This window comes from Helobdella robusta (genome assembly GCF_000326865.2).
Source record: "Helobdella robusta unplaced genomic scaffold HELROscaffold_17, whole genome shotgun sequence".
NCBI classification, from domain to species: domain Eukaryota; kingdom Metazoa; phylum Annelida; class Clitellata; order Rhynchobdellida; family Glossiphoniidae; genus Helobdella; species Helobdella robusta.
In genome coordinates, this window is record NW_008703942.1 from 1,664,566 (window position 1) to 1,678,176 (window position 13,611).

The window sequence follows — 13,611 nt, forward strand, 5'->3', positions numbered from 1 at the left end:
AATGAAAAAAATTAAGATCAAATATCAGATAAAAAATGTTTCAAGCGAATGATTATGCCGAGATTTATTGTATGTGAACTATGTTTCTACTGTTACCAACAATATTGAAACTCTATGTCGCCTTATAATCAGATAGGTGCATAAGATAAAATTATTAGAAATCAATTATTCCTTTATTTACTTAACCACTGAAGTTTTTAAGCTTCATTACATCATCATATAATGTTATAACTTTCTAATTACAGGAAAAAACGAAAAACCGAAAATAAAATTGAAAAATAAATTAAAAATTAAAAAAAGTAAAATAAAATCAATAAGTTGGGAAACTCAGATTAATTTCATGATAAATATAACGAATTAAAAAAGTTTTGAAAATAATTAAAATGAAAAACTTGAATATATCAATTTAGGATATATACATGTTGTAAAAAAGAATTATGTAAAAATGATAAAAAATTCATATTTAACACCAAAAAGATAATAATCTCGATATTGAATTGGTCAATGAACTTGTATTTGATTGATATGAGATTATGGTTAAACAACAAAAGTAGATCATAAAACAGAAACTCTAAAAGATTTTCGACATTTTAAAAATAACCTTGAATGAGATAAAACTTAAATAAATTTTATTGGCAGACATCATCGATGCAGTGAGTGAAGCATGGGTAACTTTTCACTATCTTCAAAATCATCAGCGCCACCCAAGTAACTTTCACTGACACTGCACTCAATCAAATTATCATTCAGATGACCACTGTTCGGCATGCTGTAATTTGTTGATTTGGAGGATACAGTAACATTTTTAGCGATTTCAGTAACAACTTCATTTCTCTTGCTGACATCATCTTCATCAGATTCTATACAGATAGCCATCTCATGCGAATGAACGTTATCAACCGATTCCTCAATATTGTTTTCACTGCACTTCTCAACATCTTCATCAGCCAGTGAAGTTATTTCGGTGACTTGATCAGTCAGTCCCTTGTACTCACTCGAATCCTTTCATTAATTTTGTTTAATAGATTAGAAATTACATGCAACTTGACTATTTAAAAAATAATTGACTAACAAATAAGAATTCCTTGAATATTTCTTGCAGGTATTTATTTGGAAAGATGCCTGACCCCCCTTGATAAGATCCATCCCTGTCTATACCATTCAGACCGACGTTATTGAGACCCTGCAAGAACAACAAGCCCACCGAACCAATGACATGCGACACCCAGCAGCCAACAGTTTTCTTTGGCAGAAAGTCATTGATCCACACATTCCAGAAACCTCTCCAGAACATGACATTAGCCCACGTTAATATGATAAAAATTGTGTCTTCATAGGCTAACTTTAGCCAATACCTTCCATCTAATGATTCAGATATCCGAGATAATGGAACTTGAAGTAGGAGAAGTGATATGCTGATGATGAATCCGACCAAGCAGCAAATGGGATCAGTCGATGGATCTTTGAACAACGTTATGTCAAAGAGCCACCACAGAGCCCACCAAATGGTGATAGATATTGTCACAACCACAAATTGTGTGAAAAGGCAGTCAAGAGCGAATTTTACAAAGTTGTCATGCTGCAAATACAATTATTATTAAATAAAAATTGAAAAAATTAATATAAAAATGTTAAACAAAGCCATTCAAAATCTTGAAACTATTTTTATTAACGGTAAGTTAAATGAATATAAAAATAATAAACAAAGCTATTTAGAATGGTAAACTAACAGATGTTTTAAAAACTACATCGGCTTCAAGAAGATCATTGCTTGTATCCAACCGAAGAGCCACAGGTGCCCCAACAGCCGACCGAACTGTTCTGGTCAGTATCATCAACAACTGGCATATTACATAAATAATTATGATGACATATATAAATTTAGGATTAGCATTGTTGAACATGAAATCTAGCAAATTCCACGTTCCCCTCCAGTAGCAAAGAATGGCCCAGCCATGTATGTAGAAATGTATACGGGTAACCAAAATGTAGATGGCTGGAGTGTCTGTGGTGATCCATTCTGCCAACTGAGGCTGCATCAACAACTGGAACATGCATATCGTTGCTCCCAATGTGAAACTCAACAAAGTGCTTATCTGTTCATTGTCAGGGAAAAAGTATTCATCTTGTAACACCCAGGTTCCATCCCAATGTAGGACTGTCAGTGGAAATATTATTAGAGTACTTATGAAGACATCTGCTATCATCAAGCCTAAACTGCAGTGCTTTCTGGAACTGCATGTTAAATCTAAAAATTAAGCAATGTAAAAATTAAATGAACCAGACTGAAATGCATTGATGTACCTTCATTTGTTATAACTCAAACACTGTTTAATCCAATGTAAAAAAAATTGTCATTCAATTTTTAAAAAGATTAAACATTAAAAAACAACATTTAAAAAAATAACTGTAAATTTTAAAACATAAAAATTATTTATTTATTTATAACTAATAAATATCTTACTATGACATACTTTTAAATATGTTCTGTTTTGACATTGATAAATATTTGGTTCTCTGATCAATGTCTTCAAAACTTATCTAAATTCTTTAGAATATTTCTGAATTGTTGAAAAAATAAATACATGAGTTAACCATAAATGATAAACCATCGAAAAGTATCTTGGATTCACAACAACTGCAACACTATGGCCAGGTTTGAATGCAAGGTAGATCTCTAAAAACTTATTTTCTAACCATGCCCAAGTTAAGAAATTTTAAATGTCATAAAATAAATGAACTCACAATATTTGATCTAACAGAAAGAATGAATTGATCAGAATTAAAATATGAATAGATTAATCACGAACAAAACCTAGGAGGCACGTTAATAATAGTAGTACTTTACAAAACAAAAACATTCAGTTCATCGGCGCTTTTCCAAATTTAAATTTTAAATGAAAGAAATAAAATAAATTAAATAATAAATATTTTAAATTTTTAATTAACGATAAAAAAATTAGATGACAAATCTCTAAAAAAAAAGTCCAAACTTAATTTTAAAAATTAAATTAATTATTATTTTATTATTATCATTAAATATTAAATAAACTAACAATACTAACTTGCTAACATTTTAACTTTTAAGATTTAACAAAATTTATATTTAATTAAATAACAATAAAATAAATAAATAAATAAAAATTAAAGTAATTGATTTTTTATGATTAATTAATTTTAATAAAAAAAATTAATTAAGGAAGCTTTAATTTCAATTCGAAGCGCCAAAATTCGGAGATCAAATCAGAGATTAAAAAATGTAGCTGACGTCAGGCCACTTCGTCATCATCCATTTCTTTCTTTCTTCTTTGAATACTTCAAAAAAAATAAAAATAAACTACATTACAAACTCGCACGGCATCATTCAGACTTGATTGACTGAGATGAAAAGTTACGAAGATTTAAAGCTGGATATTTTATAGCGCTTACTATAAATTATTTAACGACATCTGACCTGAAATAATAAGCGTATTTAGTGTGTTGAATATTTGACTGGCAAGTGAAATAGGAGTAACATAATATAACATAACATAACATAAAATAACATAACATAACAAGGTTTATTGTGGATCAGTAGATATCTCTGTGTGAGAACCGCTGGATCGATTTTGACTAATAATATGGATTTAAAATCCCAATCTTTCAAGTCTGGCTTTAAACTCCCGCGTTGTAGGAGCTGTTACAGTTTTTTTTTCGTCCAGCTTATTCCAATGTTCAATAACTCTCGAAAAATCTTTCTTTTATTGTTCCTACCCTTTCTTTGAAAAGGTTGTATTGGTGCCCTTTTGTGTTTCTATTTTCTGCAAATTGGAGGGATAGGGATGAATCTATCTCATCCTTACCCGTTATGATTTTGTACGCCTGAATAAGATCTCGATCTCCTCTAGTCCTGTCCAAGGTTATCAGTCCACATCTCTTCAATCTCTCCTCATATGAAAGTCTTTCACAACTGTTATGAAGAATTTTAAATAGGTGAGTGTTGTCAAAAAGTTTTATATAAGAAATTATAATTTTGAACCCATACTTGCCATTTTTAACTTAAGTGTGTCATACATATGCCCTTTGTGATGATCGACAGAGATTATCGAGAATTACACAACGTACCTACATACACGTGTGCATAGCATATGTGCATGTATTGCACAGTAGGTATGCAGGCACAATGGACAAGTATTTGCGCTTAAAAGCAGACACTGCAAAACAGCACGCGACGCTCCAACTATTATTTAATGCTTAATAATTAATTACTGTGTCTAACGCTAAATAGCAAATATAAAGTTAGCCAATACATTGGCTAATGTATTTTTTGGTATTTGTTATCCTGTCCAATTTCCAATACATCCAGATAACCAACAGAAATTATTTCATACTTGTGAAATACCCAATACACCCTCTTGATATCTTCGTTTATTTTAATTAATGTTTAAACGTTAGTTTGTTTTTAAATTTCAATATGAACTACAGCCTCTGCCCTCTGACAGAAGATGTTACTCTTTCTGCTCTATATTTCTGTCTCAAGACTAGTCTAGATGTTCTCCACGATCAAAAGTTTAATTTGCTTTCCCTGGTTATGGTGACACTTTTGTTAAATCAATTTTTATTTTTTTAATATTTATAATAAAAATCATTTGAACGAATTCAATAAAATTTTTCTGAAAAAATTTCAAGTTAAAATGTAAACTGTTAAAAATCGTTAATGAAGCAGTAATCCTTGTTCCAGAATTTTTAAATAAATATACAAATCAACAAACACGCAATTTTTTGAATTTGATAAAATTTTTACTGCTTGAGACACAAGCAATTTATTTTCATTCTCTGTGTGAGATCGAGGACATTGCTATCCATCAGTCCAACTGAACAGCATGGAAAATTGAAGTGAAATAATTTTCCATCGCTGTGCTGTTGATGTTGGAATGTCATTATCATCCTTCTTTCGTTCAATGCTTTCTTGAATTTGTATCGATGGTTTTGAAACCAAATCTTGATTTGAATTGGAGTCAGTCGCAGCTCAGTTGCAAGCTGCTCTCTTTCAGGAGTTGATAAGTAGCGCTGCTGGTTGAACCTCTTCTCCAGTAAATGGATTTGGCTCTTGGAAAACAAAATCCTCCTCTTCTTTTTTGTAGTGAGTTCGCGTGTTGCATTTTCATTAGCGTCATTTGATTCTTTTATTTCGGATGAGTAATCAACGAGCTTGTCTCCATCTTTGTTGTACCTTTCTATAGCGTGTGATGTCTGATAGCTCCGTGTCCAACCCTCATCAGCTAAATAATATTATATTATTCATTTATAATTTTATTTTTATTCCAATAAATCAACAAATTTTCTTCAGTTTAATAAAATCAAAGCTTTTTTAAATTTTATATCTGGTTTCATTTCAATCATTTTTCTCCAATTTAACTGAAATGTTTTTAAAATATTTTTTTGTAAGTATGAAGGTTTAATAAATATGAAAATAATGAAAATAGAAAATTATTATTATTTTATATATTTTTTAAAACTTGCTCAACAAATTTTTTAAAACGTTAACACAGTTCTCACGCGTCTTGCCTTTTAATTTGCTCAAGATTTGCGTCATGTATGTTAATAAACTTGTTGGTTTTATGTAAAATTGACAGGGATAACAAACGAAAAATATTGACTTCTGTCTAACAATGTACGTACAAAAACTTCCAAACAAGATGTGGATATTGTGTAGTGCCAGAAAGGCTTTTCTGTTAATGTAAAGTTCGACCGCTGCCAACAATTTTTTTGTTAAACAAATCAGTAAACGTGTAAAAAGTTTTAAAATTAAAATCAAGCCGTCAAAATTTGGTCCTTAGAAGGAGATTGATAGTTACGACAGTGCGAATCAGCTGCCGATTATTTGTTCTACTCGAAAAGTGTCAAGACCATAATTAACAGATCATCGGTCATATGATGAAACGTCATGCAATCATTAGAAAGAAGTGTGTACCTACGCTACACGTGCAAAACTGAATTTATTTGTCAACTGCAAGTTTTCAAATAGTGACTAGAGTGCATTTTTTAACATTCTATTTGAAAACTAATATTCTTGATAAAACAATTTTTGTTTTTTAGTTTGATTTAATTCATCGTTTTTCTTGTAAATATAAATAGTAATAAACTTTACTTGAGAGGTTCTTCGCGGAAACATTACGACACACATCCTCCCAAGGACGAATAATTTTAAAATTTTCTGTTTTTTCTGACATTCTTTCTCCAGTCAAAGTTTATTTCCACACAATATTAAACTATTGAAGTTGTTTTGATGAGTTTAATAAATAGCCTGAGCATGAGAAGATGTGTAAACGAGGGATGACGAATGGTGAACATTTGCAAATGTGATTGACAACCGACCGACCAATAAGAAGGCAGCGTATGTGAGATTGTAACAACATCCTTCATTCTTTCCCGCTTGTTGGCTGGGATGAGATTATATTAATTTCATATTTCTGCTACTTTTTACCAAACATACAAAACTCACATGACCAACAAACTTTCAAAATTTAGCAACCGCATTAAAAGATCTCTATAACGGTTCTTTACGACTTTCACCAGGGGCTCAAGTACAAAATATTTTTACTCAAACGCTTCTGCACGTACTTTTTTTTACATAAATATAACATACTCAAATATAGGTATTGTACTCAAATATAACGTACTTTCATTGATGTGTATTAACATTTCAACTGCTACTTCAGAGAGCGTTGGAAAGAAAGACAATATGAAATAGTTTAAAGATAGTTTATTCATATTGCGTTCATTAGATGATATGTATGTGTTATGCATGTTCGTCATCTCATAATATTTCCGAACTATTAAAATATTTTATACTTTAATTTTTGGTTACTTATTTTTCAAAGTAAAAAAATATCAGTTGTTTTATATGAAAAGAGAAATAAAATTGAGAACAATCGCAAACTGTAACATTCAACTGCACAAGTCGTGCAGCTAAATGCGCTTGGAATCAAACTTTTGTTGACATTGATTGAATCGGAATTTTGACAAAAATTTTATATTATGATTTTAGATTATGAAATGACGCATTTGAAGAAACCGCATCATCAATTCGTTTCTTAATATATAATATTATGCCACATGGTGCATGATGGGTAGTTTTTGCTTTTTACCACAAAATGCACGAAATGCGCTGTGCACATTACGTATGTGCAAGTTCCTTATAACGAAGTGCGACTATTTTTAATTAATCTATCATCAAAAAGCTCAAATGGCTATTTTTCTGTCTGTAGAAAAAAGTTGAATTTAATTTAGTAGAAATAGACATGAATAATCAAATGAAATTTGTAAATATAACTTAGCGATACAATATCGTTCGTGAAATGCGTGAACATCCGCGCGCGCACACATATTTATTTTCAGCAATTAAATATTTTTGATAGCCTAATTTCTGTACGGAACAAATCTTAAAAAGTTGAAAAAATGGTAAAATTCGCTTTACATTTTGTGAATGGAAAAGTCATTAATCATACATCATACACCAACACCAATATAATATATATATATATATATATATATATATATATATATACGTATACCTTTCATATAATTGGCGGCGTAAATTTCGTTTAATTTACTGTTGTGGAAAGACCTATTGAGCGAATGTCAAGCCACGCGTACAAACAAATAAATGTACCTCTGACTTTGTAAGGACAATGGTATTCTCGGCGTGATTATAAACTCCTTTCAATGCTATCGGGATGTATTGTTTGATGCAGACTGAATACGTTTAACTTTGACTGAAGAAACACATTTTTTAAAAATAAATTTATTAAATTTTTGATATTTATTAAATTTATTTATTTTGAAAGAATATAAAAGTATAAAACTAGTGTAAAAAAACATATTAGTGGTCAGTGCAAACAGTTCCCTGAAACAGCAACAGAGATATTATTTTTAATGTCAATCAGTTTTATTACATTTAAAATGTACAATTCAAATCATATCACAATAAAAAATATTTGACTTCATGCGACCAATCAGCAAGTCAAACATTGCATTCGTTGGAGATTTCATCGAGACGGTAATATATGCCGGAACACGGGCGGTCGAATGGTATGGTATGTAACTGCAATAAACGGATGATATTGGCTTTTTAAATTGCGTTTAATAAGCAGAAGAATTACAATTTGTCTGCTCGAGAATGAATGTTTTTGAGGCGTTTCGATGGAAGTTACTTCAAAAAACAAGATGAGAGATTTTTTTGAAGGGTATGGATAATTTGCAATTTATCCCATTTAACGATATATTTTTCAAAAAGCACGGTTTCATTCAACTGCACACTATGTGTCTGTTAATTATAAACATTCTTGAAGTTGAAGTTTAAAAAAATAACGCAAATGATAAAAATTTTTTTATTAATATTTCATTTTCACTTCAGAAATAGGTTCATTTAAAATAAATAAAATTCATTTTCAAGGTACATTTTTATCCAGACATGCCTGCATTTTAATCATCTAAACCCTGAATAACCGGCACACCTCAACTTAAGTGGTGACAACACGATTAACCAGCCAGTGGTACAATTTTTTCTATCAACGTTTTAAAGTTAACCCTCGCTTATTTAATTAATGCTTAGTCAGACAAGAAGATTAAGCAAGTGACGTTTATAGCCGTCACTGCCACGTTTGAAGACCGATTAAAGGGAATTTTGGAAATTTTTTGAAGTCCGACTTAACGGCTTTTTGTAAATTTTTTTTCGATCAAGCAAAATTAATTAGACTTAAAAATGGGAATAAAAATAGCGGTTGGCTCAGTTAACTAAATTTTAAAACATAATCAATTTTATTTTATCATATCATGGAATTGTTGACTGTTGACACTAGTACATTTTTCAATTTCCAAATTCATTTTCATTGCGCTAGTTATATTGCTTACACCGACTGCTTCAGATTCAACCAAATGCAAAAACCTGCTTGATGACTCATCATAATAAATTAAATAAAAAAACTTCCTTGAACTACTTCAGCCGGTATTTTTCAACTTTTCCAAATTTGTCTTATTATTTTGTGCGAATGTGTTTTCATTACATTTGTGTACTCGTTTTGCTGCACTGGAAATCAGTAGGCATTAAGTATTCCAATATTTCGAGTTTCATATTTATTTAAATCACATAAACGAAAACGAAAATATATTACTTTATAATGGATGCTGATATGAGCTGAAGTTGCTGTAAGAAACATAAAAAATACAGAACTAATGCAGAAATTAAAGTTTGTACTTTTGACGGCGTTATTGGGAGGATAGGAATGGATCTCAACTTTGTTGATGATGATGACGGTGCTGGCTCGTTAGATTCTAGCGCAGGGTGTCTACAAACGCTGATTGAGATAACACCTGATGGTGATCGTTGAAAACAAAAAAAAGAAGATTTTGAAAAAAATTTAATTTGTGCGAATGCGAAACTCCAAATAGAACTAGGATAAGATGAACAATTAGATCAGTTTGTGTGGGTGTATGATCACGTAAAACCATCAGCACCTACCGCTACGAATAAGGGTTCAACAAAAATAATTATTGCATTGAAAGTTAGCATTGTTGGAAAATTGTTGAAAAAGTTGTAACGCCTCTAGTTCAAACGTTCAGTTCAGATCATGAGGTTCATGTTAATTCTTATTTGTAATTCTTAATTCATTAAATCTTAGTTGCTCATGCTTCTTCGTTTTTTCACATACCTACTTTCACATCTTGTCCTCTTACATCGGCTATCTACAAAATATAGAATAATTTTTTAAATTTGCACATTTGTGGTACAAATTTCATTTATTCTCTTTGTATTTATACGATTTTTTTCCAGTACACACAAGTGTTTTGATCTACGAACCTTTTTTGTTCTGACCGTTCAGTGTTTCTTGATTTCTGTTAAATAGAGTATTCTAGGGAGTTAATTGATTGATTGATTGATTAATTGATTGATTGATTGATTGATTGATTGATTGATTGATTAATTGATTGATTGATTGATTGATTGATTGATTGATTGATTGATTGATTGATTGATTGATTGAGTGAGGGATTGAGTCAGTGATTGATTGTAGTAAGGGGCATGATATGAGGACGCAATTTTGCAATCAGGTTCTTTGCAATCAGGTTCGGTTTTTCCATTTCAATCATTTTCAAATGTTGCATTACTTTACATGCTTTACTTTTTGTAAAGTTTTTACGAATGGGTGTCCTATATATATTGTGGTAATAGTAGTGAATAAAAAAAACCACGTTAACACATTTAAATGAACTTTTAAATATTATAGAATCGAACGTGAAACATTGAGCTAATTTAGTTAGATTAAATTCGTATGATACACTAGTTTATATTTATTCGTTTCAGGGGATCTGTTGCGTGAATATGAGTAATTTTAATGAAAATAACTTTTCTCAGGCACCCGGTGCCTACGGATCTGTTGGGGCAGGTGGGCAATTCGATCCTGCTACGTTCTTTAAAAAGCCTCAGGTTGTTGTTAGACTTATCTCACTGGTAAGCGATTTTTATTTGTTTTCATTTTGTTTTTTAAGGTTTAGGAGAGGTGTAAAATGGAAATGCTATTCGGTTCTGTTTGTTTGCTGTTATCCAGTTATTTGTATAAGACTTATCGACATCGTCATGCATTCGGAGTAATGGGTGTTTGTGTGATTGTATGAGTGTGCGTGTGACCATGCCAACAGCAAAATTATTATACTTTATTTATTATATTTATATAGGATAGTTTATTATGTAATGTTAATATTAGTAAAATGAGACTACTAAGATAAGAGTAAGAGTTAAGTTAAGACTGAGAAGAGTAATGTAATACTAAGAGGAGTAAGAAGACTAAAATAGAATAAGTAAGAATAAGAAGGAGAATTATATTATAAATTATATTATCATTTTTGAATTTTGGATTAATTTTAGAAACTGTTTTTTGATTGAGTCTGAATACTTAAATCTAGAATAACTACAAGTTTTTTAGATCTGGCATTACACATTACACAGTAACAAACATGCTGATATTGTGTTTTAGTTTAAAATTTGTCACACTTTATTTTGTCCTTTTTAAATCTTAGAGTGCACAGTGTGTATGACGAACATTTAATTAATTGTTTGCTGGTTAAACTATATAATAAACTACACCACCCCATCTTTGTGATGTATGTATAATGATAAGCTATATTATTGAATAATTATTTTTAATTTCTATCAATAATTATTCTACCTATGAATTACTTACTCTCAATGCAACCATGAAATCTTACCAAGTTTTTATTAATTTGAATTTTCCAAACTTAGTTTTGAGATGCCATGGTTAAATCATTTTCCTGTATTATAGTTTTGAAACTGGTCATGTTCATTAGACTCAATCTTTTTAACAAATTCTTTGATAAATAAATTTGAATTATTTCTTAATTTGAGTTTTATTATTTCTCCATTTAAATTATGTTCAATAGTCACTTAATAATAAATAAAAGAAAATAAATAAAATTTTAGAACTAAATATTATAAATAATAATACTCATATAAATTTATTTATTTATTTTATAAATAAATTTATTATTATAATCTGTTCACTTATTTGTTAAATTAATTAATATAACTTGTACTGTTCTTTAATTTTTTCAAGTTATTTGCCATCATAGTAGCCGGATGTGTAGGGAGCCAGGGGTGGGAAGCAATTGACTGCAAATTTAACAAAAGTCCCAGCACTTGTAATTTTGCAGTGTTCATGGGAACAGTGACTTGCATCATCATCTGCGTATTTCTTGTCTTTGATGTTTTGTTTGACAACATTAGCAATGTCATAAAAAGGAAATACATTGTCATTGCAGATCTTATATCATCTGGTATGTGTGGATGTGGCAGTAATTTGATGAATAAAAATATGCTTACAGCAATGTCTATACATGTATCTATTTTTAATTTAAAGCTCTCACAACGTTTCTTTGGTTGGCTTGTTTCAGCAACCTAGTTGACAAATGGAAGAATGTTACAAACTTAAAAAAAACATCAAGTGAAGGTGAATCAGCTTTGCAAGCAACCATCGCATTTTCATTCTTCTCCATTATTACATTTGTTAGTCATTTCATTTTTAAATCTTTGTTTGAAACATTTATTAAGATGTTATGAAACATTTCAGCATTTCATCTAAAGGATACTAATGTATAATAACATATTACATTAATTTAAATAATTGCAGTTCGGCATTTTAATAATACTGGTGATGCATTTTATCCTAATTCAAAAAGCTTTTTGTGATTAAAAATTTAACATTTCCCATCACATCAAATTGAAAATATGACATAATGAAGTGCGCCAAATCTCACAAATTCTTGAGATTGCTCATGAAATAAGCTTCCTTACGACCAAACGTAATATTAGTAATTAAATCAGAACACCATTTATTTTAGTCTGCTGTTGTTGCTTTTTTCTTTCTATCTTATTCCCACTAATTTTATTTGATCTGTAAATTTAAAATTTTTTATTAGTACATACTTGGGGTGAGTGCCTGGTTATTCTCACTTTTTTATCACTTTCTTTTTTTCTACAGTCCATCTTATTCACATCTAATTTATTAAATGGACCAGATAATTAGTTAGAGCAAAGTCAATGAACTGATTGAGCAAATTTAAATTACAATTACTACAATTTGATTTCAAAATGTTGTTAACACAGGGCATATTAACTGGATTGGCAGTGAAGAGGTACAGGGAGGGTGTGACTGGTGGGGACATGCAAGGGCCATCTGATTACAACACTCCTGACCCATTTGCAAACCCTGAGGAAAGTTTCACTCCTTGATCACATTTGATCTACATCAAACTTCCTGGTTGAGTTTTATCATTTAAATTGTCCACATAATCTCTTTTGAAATTGAAGTAAGTAACATTTTAATGGCTCTTTTTTATCAGTGTGTAAAAATGTCAGCTACGATATTTAAATAAACATTAACACAAATCAATGATAGTGCTATGCTTTGCTTTTTAAACTATCATCCGATCATTGAATTATTTTATCAGTTCTGCACATTCTATCTGAACTAACAACCAAACTGAGTGGGTGAATAAATAATAATTTTTAAGTTTGTGAATGTAACATAACATAAACAGAAAATAATGAGGCGTGAACTGCCATTCATATGCCTCTAACAAATTATACCCCTCTAATTGAAAGAATAATTAAAAAATAATAGTAATAACAAATAATAATAGTTAATAAATTAACTACATAAAAACAAACTACATTAAAATAACACTAAATAAATAAAATTACGTCTCTATATAATTATAGAATTACATACATATAAATGAGTTAATTAATTAATCAATCCATTAATTTACTACTGTTTAGATACGGATAAATTATTTTATGTAATTTTTTTCCTTCGTTCATTAACAAACTGATCACTTTCCGTTAGTTTCTTAACCAGTGAAGTAGCCTTCTTAACACTTCAATTACCAATTACTTTAAATAAATTTTGTTATGCATTCCCATTCATAAATTTCTGACAAATTATTTATTTGCGAACAGTAATTTAATTTTGCCTCCATCATTTAAGTTATTTGCAATTCACTTTTTTGAGCTCATTATGATTGGATAATGACAAAGGCTTACGAACATTAATT

The 13,611-nt window shown here is 30.0% G+C and overlaps 3 protein-coding genes across 3 annotated transcripts; 1 reads left to right on the forward strand and 2 right to left on the reverse strand.

The window, feature by feature from the left end:
• Positions 1 to 642: 642 nt before the first annotated feature.
• On the reverse strand, positions 643 to 3,075 carry HELRODRAFT_170165 (hypothetical protein; the record flags this gene model as incomplete). Its single annotated transcript, XM_009015983.1, has 4 exons — positions 643 to 1,002; positions 1,073 to 1,579; positions 1,731 to 2,248; positions 3,066 to 3,075. The coding sequence occupies 4 exons, from the start codon at positions 3,073 to 3,075 to the stop codon at positions 643 to 645; spliced, it is 1,395 nt and encodes a 464-aa protein (XP_009014231.1).
• Positions 3,076 to 4,944: 1,869 nt separating this feature from the next.
• Positions 4,945 to 5,118, reverse strand: HELRODRAFT_148581 (hypothetical protein; the record flags this gene model as incomplete). The annotated part of the gene is made up of 1 exon (XM_009015984.1): positions 4,945 to 5,118. A coding segment is annotated over one exon (174 nt), but the record flags the coding sequence as incomplete, so codon positions are not given.
• Positions 5,119 to 10,363: 5,245 nt separating this feature from the next.
• HELRODRAFT_76128 (hypothetical protein) lies at positions 10,364 to 12,787 on the forward strand (the record flags this gene model as incomplete). Its single annotated transcript, XM_009015985.1, has 4 exons — positions 10,364 to 10,492; positions 11,613 to 11,832; positions 11,916 to 12,061; positions 12,662 to 12,787. The coding sequence occupies 4 exons, from the start codon at positions 10,364 to 10,366 to the stop codon at positions 12,785 to 12,787; spliced, it is 621 nt and encodes a 206-aa protein (XP_009014233.1).
• Between the last annotated feature and the right edge of the window lie 824 nt (positions 12,788 to 13,611).